This window comes from Taudactylus pleione, unplaced genomic scaffold (assembly GCF_031769625.1).
Source record: "Taudactylus pleione unplaced genomic scaffold, aTauple2 ptg000609l, whole genome shotgun sequence".
Taxonomy (NCBI): domain Eukaryota; kingdom Metazoa; phylum Chordata; class Amphibia; order Anura; family Myobatrachidae; genus Taudactylus; species Taudactylus pleione.
In genome coordinates, this window is record NW_028285011.1 from 3,512,246 (window position 1) to 3,526,942 (window position 14,697).

Below are 14,697 nucleotides of genomic sequence, written 5' to 3' on the forward strand. Positions count from 1 at the left end.
TCCCATATCCAAAATTCTTATAATGAAATATCTTGGGAATGGGACCCAAATCGAAACACAAAATGCATTTATGCTTCATATACACCATATACACACAGCCTGCAGGTCATTTTATATAATATTTTTTATAATTTTGTGCATCAAACAAAGTTTGTGTACATACCTGAAATTGTTTCATATACACACAGCCTGAAGGTAATTTTATACAATATTTGTAATAATGTTGTGCCTTAAATAAGTTTGTGTACATTGGACCATCAGAAAGCAAATATTTCACTATCTCAGTCATGCTAAAAAAAAAATTAGTATTTCAGAATATTCTGTATTTCGGCATATTTGGATATGGGAGACTCAACCTCTAGCTTGATATTGTTAGAATTCACTGACTTTCACTATGCTAGTGGGTGGCTCCATTGGTAAGGTGACTGACTGAAAGCATGAAGGTGCTAAATTCGATTCCCAAGGAGAATGTAAGTATCTTCACAAGCTTCCCTTGTAACAGTAGATGGCTCATTGGTAAGCTGTCTGACTGCAAAACTTGAAGTGGACAGGTTCGATTCCCAGCTAACTGTATTTTAAAATGTGAATATGATTGAAGGGGAGGAGATGTGAAAAGAAGCAGAGAGGAGATGCCGGCCCGGGACTCTCAGAGGGACATTTCTATACGGCAAATTCAGGATACGCTGTCCTGACCGTGGCGCCCACCTCTGCTCGGCCTGCCCCTAGTAACGCCACTTATTGCTGGCAGTGAGTACTTCTGTCATTGGCATCCATTTTTTATTTATTTTTTTCTGACAAATGTTATTAATGGTATAAAATGGTTCAAAAGGTAATTCAGAGCAAGACCGAGCATCCATAAATACAGGAGTCCAAGAAAGACTGAGCATCAGTAAATACAGGAGTCCAACAACAAAAATACAGAAATCACAGGAAAAATATTGCTTGTTGCACCATGGGCTTGCACAACTGTAAATAGTCTTAAGAAGTCCAAAAAAGGATGACCTAGAATGTTTTAATTATAAAATGTGAACAGGGAGGAGAACAGGAAAGAAGAGGGGGGGGGGGTGAGGGAATACCTCTTGCGCAACACATGTCAGCATTCTGAAGGGTCAGAGAACCTCGTAGGTAAGATGCACGGTGAATGAATATTACGGTAGGTAGTCCAGCTGTCTCAAGTTTTGTGGAATGTAATGTCTGTGTTCTCTGAAATTAAGGCATATAAATAATTTGTTTAAAAAAATAAATCATTGAAGAATTTGTTTTGACAATATTTATTATAATTTTTTGACACCTCAAAGTAGCCACCTTTTGCAAATATAACCACAGAACACATGGCATTCTTTCTGCTTTCATCAAATATTGTTTGGGAAATTATTCTCCTCACTGTTGCAGAAGTTTCCACACATGTACTGTAGGTGGCTTTGCTTTCACCCTTCTTTCCCGTTCATCCCGAGCCAACTCGAAGGGGATTAAGTATGGAGACTGTGCTAAGAAAGTAGTTCTTTCATAACCTGTAGGATGAACCATTGACCAACTAAGCTAGGACAAGATTATTGCTTGGCACTACAGAATACAGTGATAGTCACTGTCTAAGTTGCTGAATCAGATATTTCAAAAGTGCCCCAGAGCAACACTGCTCCTCATTCAATTTTGACAGTTGGCGCCACAGGGGTGTATTTATTAAGTGGCGGCTTGGAAAAGTCCAAAAATGTTAAAGGTTTATGCTTTTTAATAGCAAAACGTGGGCTTAACCATCTTTTCGCCTATTTGGTGGAAAACAGATGTGTCTTCATACACCTAGCATCTATATGCTATATGTCGCATATGACACTCCGAGAAGTAGCGTACCATATCTTCTTCTTCGGGTTCCATAGGAATCCACAGGGATACCATGGGGAATATTATGGTTGGAAGACCAGGCACCAAACAGTTAAGAACTTTGGCTCCCAGAATGCCCCGGGTCCTCCTCCATATACTGTATACCCCGCCCCTAGCCATAGGACTTCGGTTTGTTCGTTTGGTGTGGCAGGATTCAGATGCATCTTTTATACAGGGGACTGCTTAGGCATTCCTAAGTTTCATTTTATGATTTATTTTACTTTGTTTTCTTGAGTTGGCAGTACTAAGCGTCTGTATTAAGACGCATGGGCTGCGACTCAATCTACCTTCGCCGGGACGCTATATCAGTAATTGTGCTGGTGATTTTGGCAGGCCGCGGCTGCGCTTAGCTAGCAGCAATGCTGCGACCTGGACTGCACCGGATGCTTGGACATGTCAGGTAAGGCGATTTCTCGCTTCTGGTGTAGAGATGCACCAGAAGACACTGTAAGTACCAGGGATTATCCGCATCCTTACTGCACCAGCCGAGGACTTATCGTCTGATGCAATGGGATAGGACGCAGACGTATATCTGCTGCAACGAGGCTAGAAACCACGGTTGGTTAATGCAGCTATGGGGAGGTAGGTGCTCCCCCGAACCAGACGCAGTCCTGATTAATAGGCTTTGCGCGTCTGAGTTGCTCCGCCTACCCTCCACATGTATGAGACTCTCACGGTCCACGGAGTGCACCTGGTAGCGGTTTGTCTCAGGAGGGTCTGGGTCAGTCTCCCTGTATATCTCTCCCTTGGTTAAGGTATACGGTGCTCTATATCTTACTATTACTTTGCGTTGCTGTAGTTGATTTGGAGCACATAGTCACAAACAATGCATATGTAATATAATTACTGTTTGCAAAGTTACTGACTAGCATTTTTTTATTCTATCTGTCAATTATAACTGTCACTGTTATTTCTTTCTGAGTGCGTCACATTCATTTAGCATTGGTGAAGGCTGTCACATTACTTTGCAATTGTTGCCTTTACTTTAAACATGTCAAAAGATAAAGGGAAACATGAGGGAGAGCCACCTGTGTTGGTTTCATGTGTATCATGTAAAGCATGTTTCCTCACAGGACATTTAAGGAGGGTTTGTGTGCGGCCTGTTTAAAAAAAAAAAAAAAAACACCTCACCAGTCCGGTTTACCTGTTGTTGGACAAGAGCCATCTTGGGTTGCTTCTTTGTCCCAGGTTATGATGCAGGTGGTGGATCGTTTGGCTACTCCAATGATGCCTCCTTGGATGGGGTGTCAACATATGTTTTCACCTCATGGGCATTCCTCTATAAAGGATGCTGATAGCCATTCTAGTCATAGTATGGCACCAGCTAATGTTGATAATAGACCGATAGTGACTAAAGCACCTAAACGTGGGTTAAAGGAGAAAATCACCCTATAAGAGAATTTATAAACTGCGAATCCAAAAATGTGGTTTATGCATTAGAATGCCAATGTGGTTTGACTTCTATTGGCAAGACCACCCATAACCTAAAGTTAAGATTGGCAGGACATGTGTATAATATCAGGAAAGGGCTTGAAAAACACACGGATCAAATCCCTGTCACCTCAAATACTTTTGGGGAATACAAGTTAACCCAACATGGAGATCAAAGGATTTGGAAGTGAGGCTATCTAAATCTTAAATGAGGTGGATCCATAAGCTCCAAACATTGGTCCCCAAAGGGCTGAATGGGGAGTTTGGGCTGAAGTGGTTCCTGTAGTATTATGGAAAATATATATATATATTTAAACATTTTGTATTGTATAGAATGTCTCAGAGATTTTTAGTGTAAAAGATTGCAAATTTTTATATATATATATATATATATATATATATATATATATATATATATGTGTGTATATGTACCTCCTTTATGTTGTTGCCTATGTGGCTATGAATTGTTTATGAAGTATCTTTTTGGCTGCATTTCTCATAATCTCTATTGTTTTTAATGTCACACAATTTTATTGATTCATTTTTTTTTTTATTTGTTTTTGTTTTATTTTTAATGGATTCTTGGCACAGCACTTTACTGAGAGACATTTTGACCCCAGAGGATGGAGGGATAAGTACTTCCAGTTGTTGGTTGTTGTAAAAAGAACGCATTCTATCGTTGAGGAAGTGACTGGTAGTGCGAACATGTCACTTCCGGCAACAGCAATCTCCGGAAATGGCGGGAGATGACGCTTGTTAATCAGCAAGGGTATATTAGGTGGACTAGGAGATCTTCCCACTATGCTTCTGATGAAGGATTAGCGAATCCGAACTGCGTTAAGCAAGTGGGATCTAACGCTTTAGGAACATTGTGATCTGGGGGACCATGGCCTTAGTGAGGTGGTTACAGTTATCCAGAAACCTCAACCTCCCACCATTTTCATCAAGAGACTTACCGGTATCCCTAGCATAACTGACCATAAGCGTGCATCATAGTGGCGACGGTATATGCCTGTTTTATTTAGAATGTGAGTGCAATACTGTAATTGTTTATTTTACCAAACGCTATTTGCACTATTTTCCTGTTCTCTTTCTATTTTTTGGGAGTCATGTTGTGAAAAGAAAAAAGATTCATCCAATAAGAGAGGAACATAATAAATTCTGAAAAGAAACATTTGGACTTCTTGCCCAGTTGGGAATAATATACTTTCCTTCTCATTTTAGATTGACAGCGCTGAATGAAACACTATATATGTATCAACATATGGGTTCAGACACATCAGAGGAGTCTGATGATGCACAGGATTTCTCTCCAAGATCTACTTCTGGAGAGGAGAATCATCCATCTACTGTGGATGTTTTTTCTTTGAGGGCGGTTAGATCAGTCCTAGATATTCAGGATGATGAACCAACTCATAGTAAGAAGCCTTTAATGTTTAATCACCACCGAAAGGTGGTCAAAACGGTATTTCCTGTGTCTGAACAGTTCACTGAGCTTATTGCGGAGGCATGGGGAAACCCTAATAAGCGATTTTATGTTGATAAGAGAATAAAATCATTGTACCTATTCCCACCTTCGGTATGCGTGTAGTGGGAGGTACCTCCTACTGTGAATGCTCAATGTAATACATCTAATCAGAACAGCTACATTGCCTATTCCATCGGCTTCTTCTCTGAAAGATTCCGCAGATTGAATGTTGTCTTAAGGCGATTTTTTTCATCATCTGGAGCGGTTACCCGTCCGGCTATAGCTGGAGCCTGGGTAGCTAAAGCTGTTAATGGATTGGGGCATTGGAAAATTCCCTTCCAAATGTTACAGATGATGATTATCTCCCCGATACAGGAAGCGGCTTCCTATCTCGGAGGAGCTGCAGTGGATGCTGGAATTTAGCTTCTAAGACATCAGCAGCATGCATAGTTGCACGTAGAGCCCTGTGGTTAAGGTCTTGGAAAGCTGATACAGCATCAAAGAGGGTGCTGGAAGTCTTGCCTTTCCATGGAAAGGTACTTTTTGGAGCAGAGCTGGATGGCATAATCTCTACTCTGACTGCTTTAAAATCAGCAGGTCTGCCATCCAAGTCATATAGTAGAACTAAGCAGGTTTCTTTTCTGTCTTTTCATCCTCAGTGGAAAACCAAAAGACAGACTTCCTCCAAGCCAAATAGTTTTCGTAAGTCTAAGCGACAAACTTAGGAGTCTGGCCAGAAAAGACGTTCAGCCTCTAGGCCAGATAATAAGCCCTCGGCCTGATGGAGCGGACCGCCTCCTTGGGGGATCCCAGGGTGGGGGGGGCGACTTCTTCAGTTTGCGGATTGTTGGTGTCCAACAACTACAGATGCCTGGGTCCGAGAAGTGGTCTCTCAGGGGTATGTCCTCACTTTCAGGAGACACCCCCACCAGAGGTTTTTTGCCACAAAGCCTCCATCGGATGTGGGCAGGGCCTTGGCTTTTCAGGAAGCAATTCACTCCCTGCTACAGGCAATCGGAGTTCCACATGGTGAAGTAAAGATACCTAAATGTGTATTTTCCACTTACCTTCTAAGCGAGTTATTGGTACGCTGGATTGTATTTAGTATTGGTGGCGAGAATCTGTTCTACTCCTCCTCGACAACACGTTGCACCGCCCCGATTCTCTTTCCTCCCTAAGGACATTTATATTACTTACGATACTACACATCTGTCATTTTTTGTCTTTTTTTATCTTTCATGCATTGACCATCACTGAAAACTTGGACTCAGTGAACGAGAACATAACATAATCTACGCCTGTGAGGATTGTCATTATAAGTATATTTTGATTAGGATTGTCAATTTTCTGTGACGTTTTAGTCTGTTACCTTTATAACGTGTTTTGTTAATTTACTTATATCGCCTTTGATCCTCCTTCCTCCTTCAGCATTTTAGTATTTAACGACCTGATTGGGCAGGTATTGGTGAAGAGGATTGGGCTGATTATATTCTTGCGCCCAAATTACCACATTGTTATATTTCTGGTTTTACAGATGTGCAGAGTCGCCAATGAAGCACAACAAAACTGTGCGTGAGGAAAAGCCGTCGCTGCTCACATCGGAGCCTTTTTTTGCACAAATACAGACTGTTGCACACAGATGTACAAATTGATCAGTGTTATCTAGTAAATGTAGTTTTGTCACTTGTGCATATTTTGCTTAAAAATAAAATGACTATTTTGAGCGAGAAAGATGTGTGGCCGAGTCACCTGGGCCTTGGCAAGCCGAGAGTGGCTATTTGGTGCGACTGAAGCGATAGTGTATGAAGACGTGCAAAAACCCTGCGTGATGCACCAAATTGATTATGCGCTCCATAAGACCTTTTGTCCAATCTTCAGTAGTAGTTCATTGTCTGTGCTTCCATGGCCAATGCATGCCTCTTTCATTGCTGCTGTAATAGCTGTAAATTCCTAACACATTATTTATTCCTTGAAATAGGCCTTTTTTAATCTCTAGCAGGTTACAGTTTTCCTTTTTCTACCATTTCAGTTTATTCACTAGGCTTCACTTGCATAATGTTTCAATAAAAACTGAAAAAAATTTGGGTGTTCTAAAACTTTTAACTTTCATTAACTTCAAGGAGTCATAGAGCTGAATAATCTGTGAAATCATTTCTCAAAATATAAAAATATGCGCTTTTTCCAAAGTACTTATTTTTCTTGTCCAAACCTGTTTTCCTTGCACTGACTCCCATGAGTCACATTGTACCGCCTCATAAAAAGTGTAACTGTGACATTTTTGTACATAAGAAATTTCTTACATCATAACACTTTCCCCATATAAAAATGACAAAACTAACCTAATGTACAAAGAAATACAGCAACGTCTTAAGTAATGTACTTCTCATAGGATAACACTTGAAATGTAGAAAGGTTTTTACAGTTTGTTATAAGCAACTTGTGGAATCTGGTCCTTGCAGTGCCTATCACATGCTGAAGGATGGGTTAGTATTAATAACAGTGGAATCAGTCACATGTCATGGTGGGTTGGGTATGGATTTTCGACGGTTTGGATGCCTCTGGTCAGAATACCGATAGCGGCATCCCGACAGTCAGAATACTGACACCCATAGGTAAGTATAGTAGAACTAAACCATACCCTAATCCTCCCGCCCAATGCCTAAACCTAACCTCCTCCTCCCCACACCCTGAACCTAGCACTCCCTCCCCGGTGCCTAAACCTAACTTCTCCCTAGTGCCTAAACCTATACCTCCCCGAACCCTAAACCTATCCCTCCCCCTTATTGCCTAACCCTCCCCTAACTCCAAATCCTTCTGGATGGTAAGTGGTATCACTTGTTGAGGTATTACATTGCAGTTGTGGCTGTGGCAGTGATCGCAAATTTGAAAATTAAGCTAAACTGGCTACTGCATTGGGTGTAATGGGGGTGGGCGGGGGTGGTTTGGTTGTGGTACTATTAAAATCCCCTTTCCCCAATTCCTCCTCTTTAATGTTTGTCTTTCACCAACATAATAGTGGCAGTGTTCCTGCCATTAATGTTAAGCAGCAGTACACTTCCTATAACTCTTGAGGACCTGTGCTTGGCTGGAATTAACATCTGCCTCAGGTGAAACAGAAGTATCCCAATATCTGAGTAACGATACTGGATCAGAACCTCTATATACCCCTGCCTGTACCTTCTAAAATCCTTCCTATAAACCTCTAAGGATGACGCTAATTTGCGTATGCAGTCATACAGTAAATAAAGACTTTGACCTGGAATCTGTGGTTCCAAAGCACAAGTGTTATTCAAGTAAAAGTTCAGACAGTTACACGCAATTGATCCAGACACAATTTAGGCGCAAATGGAATTATACAGACCCAAGTACAGTATACATACGCAGCGCTTCCGGACCCGAAGATGGGCATCAGCAAGAGACCCCTCGTCATTCAGAACGAAGACTAAGAACCCAACATTTGAGCACACATTTTTATACCCCCCAGAATAAACAGGACAATAGAGAAGTTTGTTGCTGATGTCATTGGTTCCCAGGGGAGAAGCATCTGTTACAGAGCATTTAACAGGCTGGTTCAAATAGACTCTCCCTGCCTCTAACAGCTGGGGATCTTTCCCTTCCCGCCCTCCTGCAACATCCTAACAGTTGTTCATGAAATATACATTTTGTTGCTTGTAGGCTCTGCGATCCATAACTTGAGAATGCATGATGCGATCTCCCCACTGATAACACCGGAACACTGTAAAAAGAGTACGCATCAGTACGAAACCAAACACGAGTTGTTTAGCATGTATAAAGCCTTAGTTATCAAATATCTTTATTTCTCAGCATTTAAACTAACTGAACCAACTTAAATCATATACTTTAAAGCTTATTAAACCTTATGTGTGAATATGTAATGTGTGAGTATTCGGGGTTTGATATAAGGACGCTAGTTAACTTGGGGCAGATGCGTGCGCATAAAGCTAATAAAACAGCGGTTTCATACAAAGTCCTATGCATTCGCTAATATGCGACTAGTTAACAGCGCAATTGTGCGTATTAATGTGTGTATGAGAAATGGTGAAAGATGCAATCGCATGGTGCTAATAGTATTTTCGCCACATGTACTAAAATGTGAGTTCATCTAAAATGGCGCTTAGGCGGCCATTCACAAAATTGCGTCTTGCGATCTCATTTTCAAGATGGCGTCTTGCGGCCAGTCGCAAGATGGCGTTGTCGCGATTAAATTTTAAACTGAACTTGTCTCAGCCAATTATTCAGCTTCGACACTGAGGAAAGGGTACATATATAACTGATTGTGTTTACAGGATTCCAGAGTCACGCAGGTTCATCTAAAATCTTAGACTACAGGTAGGAGAGGAGCCATTTTTTATTTTTGCATGCTTCTGGTATATTATTTACTTTGAAATATGATTACACAAAGCAAAAGTGGCACTTCCGCTGCCAAGCTATATTTCTATATCCAAGTGTTAGGTTTTATAAGCTATTTTAGAGCATCTTTATTTCAGGTTTTCTTGTTTACTTGTTTCCAAATAGGGTAAGAAAATAAGGGACATCACTAGGTCTTCTCCATCAGCACAGAGGTTGAAATTATAGGAAATTAATTTGTTTATATAGTGGGTAAAATAAGTATTGAACACATCAACTTTTTTCTCAGTAAATATATTTGTAATAGGGCTATTATAATGAAATTTTCACCAACTGTCAGCAACAACCCATGCAATCCACACATGCAAAGAAATCAAACCATAAATATCTATAAATTAAGTTATGTGAAATGATACAGTGAAAAAGTATTGAACATGCTTACTGTCCTTGGCTGTGTTTGGGATCATTGTCTTGCTGAAATGTCCACCCTCGTTTCATCTTCAGCATCCTGGTAGATGGCAGCAGATTTTTATCAAGAATGTCTCGGTACATTTTTCCATTCATCCATCCTTCAATTACATGAAGTATGCCAGTACCGTATGCTGAAAAACAGCCCCACACCATGATGTTCCCACCTCCAAACGTCACTGTTGGTATGGTGTTTTTGGGGTGATGCGCAGTGCAATTTCTTGTAACATGGTGTGTATTCTGGCACCCAAAGAGTTCAATTTTGGTCTCATCTGAACAGACTATATTCTCCCAGTATTTCACAGGCTTGTCCAAATGTTGTGCAGCAAACTAACGAGCTGCAACATGCTTTTTCTTCAGCAATGGAGTCTTGCATGGTGAGTGTTCATACAGGCCATGGCGGTTGAGTACATTACTTATTGATTTCTTTTAAACAATTGTACCTGCTAATTCCGGGTCTTTCTGAAGCTCTTCACAAGTGGTCCTTGGCTCTTGGGCAAGTCTTCTGATAATTCTTTTCACTCCTCTGTCAGAAATCTTGCGAGGAGCACCTGGTCGTGGCCGGTTTATGGTGAAATAATCTTTCCACTTCCGGATTATAACCCCAACAGTGCTCACTGGAACATTCAGAAGTTTAGAAATCCTTCTGTAACCAATGCCATCAGTATGTTTTGCAACAATAAGGTTGCGAAGGTCTTGAGAGAGTTCTTTGCTTTTACCCATCATGAGATGTTTCTTTTGTAACACCTTGGTAATGAGACACCTTTTTATAGGCCATCAGTTGGGACTGAACCAGTTTATATTAATTTGCACTGACAAGGGGCAGGATTGCTTTCTAATTACGGATAGATTTCAGCTGATGTCTTGGCTTTCCATGCCTTTTTGCACCTCCCTTTTCTTCGTGTTCAGTACTTCTTCCCTGTGTCATTTCACATTATTACACATAACTTAATTTATGGACATCTATGGCAGATTTCTTTGCATGTGTAGATGGCATGGTTGTTACTGACGGAATCAGTAGGAACAACCACCGGACGTCAGCCCGGCGGTTCAAATCCCGACACCGGCAGCCCGCTAGGTGAAAATCCTGACAGTGCAGGTAAGTCTACAACCCCCCCCCCTGCCAAACCCTAACCATCCCTTAGGGGTGCCCAACCCCCCTCAACGCACCCTAAACATAACCCTCCCGGGGGGGTGCCTATCCTTAACCTCCCCCAGTGCCTAAACCTAACTTTCCCCTTTCCCTAGCCTAACCCTAACCTTCCCCATCCCCGGCTAGTAAATACCCCGGCAGAGGACGATCGGTCAGGCGTCCGCTCGGTGTTCCAGCATCGGGATTAATGTTTGGCGTCTGTATATCAGCGCTTATGTTAAATCCCTTGCTGGGATTACAGTGTCGGATGGCCGCTGGTCTCATAAATACATCCCGTTGCTGACATTTAGTGAAAAATTTCATTACAATAGCCCCATTACAAATATATTTACTGAAAAAAGTGTTGATTGTTTCAGTGCGTATGTTACCCGCTGTGTGTGTGTGTGTGTGTGTGTATATGTAGTATTATTATTTATTTATATCGCACCACAAGTGTTCCGCAGCGCCTTACAAAGTACAAAAACAAATAAGTTGACCAGTGACTTACAGTACAATACAATACAATACAGGACAAGGACATGGATAATATACATTGCTACAATAGCAACCATAACATCCAGATAAGTAATGGAGCAAAGCAACCAAGTGTTAGGTGGGGAGTAAGAAGCAGATTAAAGTAGAGAAGGAGAAGCACAAGAGGGTGGAGGGCCCTGCTTGTAAGAGCTTGTATGTATGTGTGCACAGTCGTGCCCTTATATTACGGCTGCGTGTAAAAAAAAAAAACTGCAATTCTCTAATTGAGAATTCCGGAGGGGGGGCATGGTGTACCTCAAAAGCTGTTGGAGGTACCGAGCTGAAATTTGGCAGAGGCAGGTAGAATTGTCGCTCTGTGCTGCTTGCCAAATTTCAGGGCATAAACATAAAACATTAGGACTTGGGAGTAATCAAAAGTTCCAACTGTCACATTTTTATGACATTCTTAATTAGGATCACTTTTCTGCTGTAGTCTATGGGTCTTTTTTGGGAAGGCCTAACTCAGGGTAGGGGGCAAATCTAGACTTGGGTTTTGTTTTATTAGGTAGCTATTGCGCTAGGGTACTGCTTTTGGGGTTAAGGTAAATTAGAAAGTTAGTTTTTAAACTATTACCTCAAGAATGCACCATTGAATAGCTAGGACTTTTCAACTTGTTGCGCACTGTGGCTTCACTTGGGTGCACCAAGATGGCCGTCATTTGCAGGCTTTAGCGGTGATGGGCTCGGGGGAAGGAAGCTGGCGTTAGCTGCAGCGGGACCCGGGGGAATGGCGCGGGGGGGTAGCGGGCGTTGGCTGCAGCCAAGACCCCGGGACTGTAGCGGGCCCTAGCAGCTCTGGTGGGGCAGGCGGTAGGACCCGGGTGAGGCAGCAGCACACAGAATGCAGGCTCAGATCTGTAAGATCCGTGATACCTTCTGTGTTTTTAAAAAAAAAAAAATGGAGTGGTTCCGCCGCCCCCCCCCCCCTGAAAAAAAAAAACAGCACCAGTACTGGTTGTGCTAAATACAGGGGACAAACGATGTAGGGGTCCCCCGTATTAAGCACAACCAGCACCAGGCTTTTCAGAAACACTCCTTGTTGCCAAAATATGGGGGACAAATGACGTAGGGGTTCCCCGTATTCCGCGCAGCCAGCACTAGCCTCTGAGCTGGTTCTGGAAATACAGGGGGGGGGGGGAATTGTGTAGAGTCCCCTTGTATTTACCAAAACCAGCACTGGACTCTTTCTAGCAGGTGGTGATGCCACAGCCAGGGTAGCCCTTCCACTGGGCCCCCCAGCCACAGCATCACCCCTAAACGCTAGTCAGCCCAGGCTGGGAATCCCTCTCCAGGTCAACCCTGGCTGATAGCCCGGGGCTATCCCCGGCACCCCTGGAGCGGTGGGTGCTGAGTTGATTGTGTAAAGTGTGGTGCAAGTAAAGAGTTAAAATATTGTCTTGCTGTGGAACTACAGTTCCCAGCAAGCCTCCCCCACATGCTGGTACTTGGAGAACCACAAGTATCAGCATGTGGGGCATTACTGGCCTGCTGGTACTTGTAGGTCCCCAGAAAAAGCAATATTAAAAAAACACAGAACACACACACCATTGAAAAGTAAAATGTTATTAAAACATACACGCGCGCACACACACGTGCACACACACATACACACACTATCTCACATACTCACCTATGTATCCCTGTAGCCAATCTGTCCTCTTCTCCAGTAGACAATTCAATGGAGTACCTGTAATAAAATCCATATTCGCCTCCTCCTATGCGTGGATCTGTCCTCTTCATCAGGCAATCCAGGGTCTTGGCAAAAAAACGCGCAAAATTCCCGGACCCACGAACAGTAGTAGTGTCATTACGCAAGGAACACGTCCATGAAGGCATCGGCCGAAATGATTGTAATTTCATTGCTCTTTGGAGTTTGAGTGGCAGAAATTCAACCTTAATGGGACATGTGAAACCAGCTATGTATTTTATACCATGGAATCCAAGATGAAACAAAGAGCCATCATTGAATTTCTGGAAAAAGAAGGCTGCAGTGCTACAGAAATCCACAGAATACTGAAAAAAGTGTATATGGTGAGCGTACAATTGACTATAGCAATGTCAGAAGGTGGATAAAGCGTTTTCAGTCAGGAGAATCGTACGTGTGACAAACCTCATGGTGGCAGACCATCAACTGCAGTGACAGCTGAGAACCGACACAAAGTCGATGCCATGATTCAGAAAGTCCGTTGTGTGATCATCAGAGATATCAGTGATGAATTTGAATGTAGCCATGGCACTGTAGAAACCCTAATCAATTATTTGGGATATCGTAAAGTGGGTTCCAAAGCAATTAACCAGGGATCATAACCTAAATGGGTTCCAAAGCAATTAACCAGGGATCATAAGGCCCAGAGGGTGGAAGTGTACCTTTTGACCAACTTTTGAGCCAACCCTGAGACGGTTTTGGAAAATGTAATTACAAAAGATGAGACCTGGGTATTCCTTTATGACCAAGAAACAAAGGCCCAATCAAAGCAATGGAAACACCCAAGTTCACCCAGGCCAAAAAAGTTTGAATCACAGTGATCCGTAAAAGTCTTGGCCACATTCTTCTGGGATTGCCGAGGTGTTATTCTCATCGATACTTGGAACCAAACCAATCATTCAATCAACAGTGATCGATACATTGCTACACTTAAGCTGAAAGAAGCCATCCGCAAAAAAAATTCAACAATTCCACTGTCAAATGTCATCTTACACCACGACAATGCCAGACCTCACACTTCGATGGCAACATCTGCGGCCACTGCCAAAATGGGGTGGGCAATAGTGCTACATCCACCATACAGTCCTGATTTGGCCCCTTCTGACTTTTATCTGTTTGGCCCTCTCAAATACTGTCTCCGGGGTCAACATTTTGAAGACATAGAGGTTGTTAAAAACGCCAGACGTTCCTCAGTCAAACACCAACCACTGGATTTTTCCAAAGTGGATTCACAGCTTGGGTTGAGAGGTGGAGAAAATGTTTGCGGGCAGATGGTGAATTGTATGAGTAGAATCATTCTGTAGCTAAGACTTCAAAGTATTTTACTGCAAATTTTCAAATCTGTATCTATAATAAAATTTGAGTTGTGAGCATTTAGGCATTACTTTTTGAACAACCCTCGTATATATAAAAAAGGGACTTTAAAAACTAATCTTATGGAAAATACATTTTGGCTGACGACCTTATTTCATAGTTAATCAGAGGTTCAGGAATTGAGTTCCTGCTGAAAAATAGCACTGTATATATAGATTTGTGTTCATTCATAATTTTACCCAGTCTCTTAATTTTCTTTTCCCCCTATTCGTTAGATCTGAGAAGTCTATATTTTTTGTGTGTTTCAGGAATCAGAATTTGATCCTATGAAGTTTAACAGTGTTATAGAATATGAGAAGCCAAATAATGATTTAAGCAGGTTTCGAGGTTACATGTGAG

General features: G+C 42.0%; 1 protein-coding gene across 1 annotated transcript in view; it reads left to right on the forward strand.

Moving 5' to 3' along the window:
• ATP10A (ATPase phospholipid transporting 10A (putative)) overlaps positions 1-14,697 on the forward strand; it is a 196,016-nt gene that overhangs the window by 79,234 nt on the left and 102,085 nt on the right. The window contains exon 3 of the mRNA XM_088454092.1: positions 14,607-14,692. Coding sequence (XP_088310218.1) covers positions 14,607-14,692 — 86 coding nt within the window. The remainder of the gene's footprint in view (positions 1-14,606; positions 14,693-14,697) is intronic.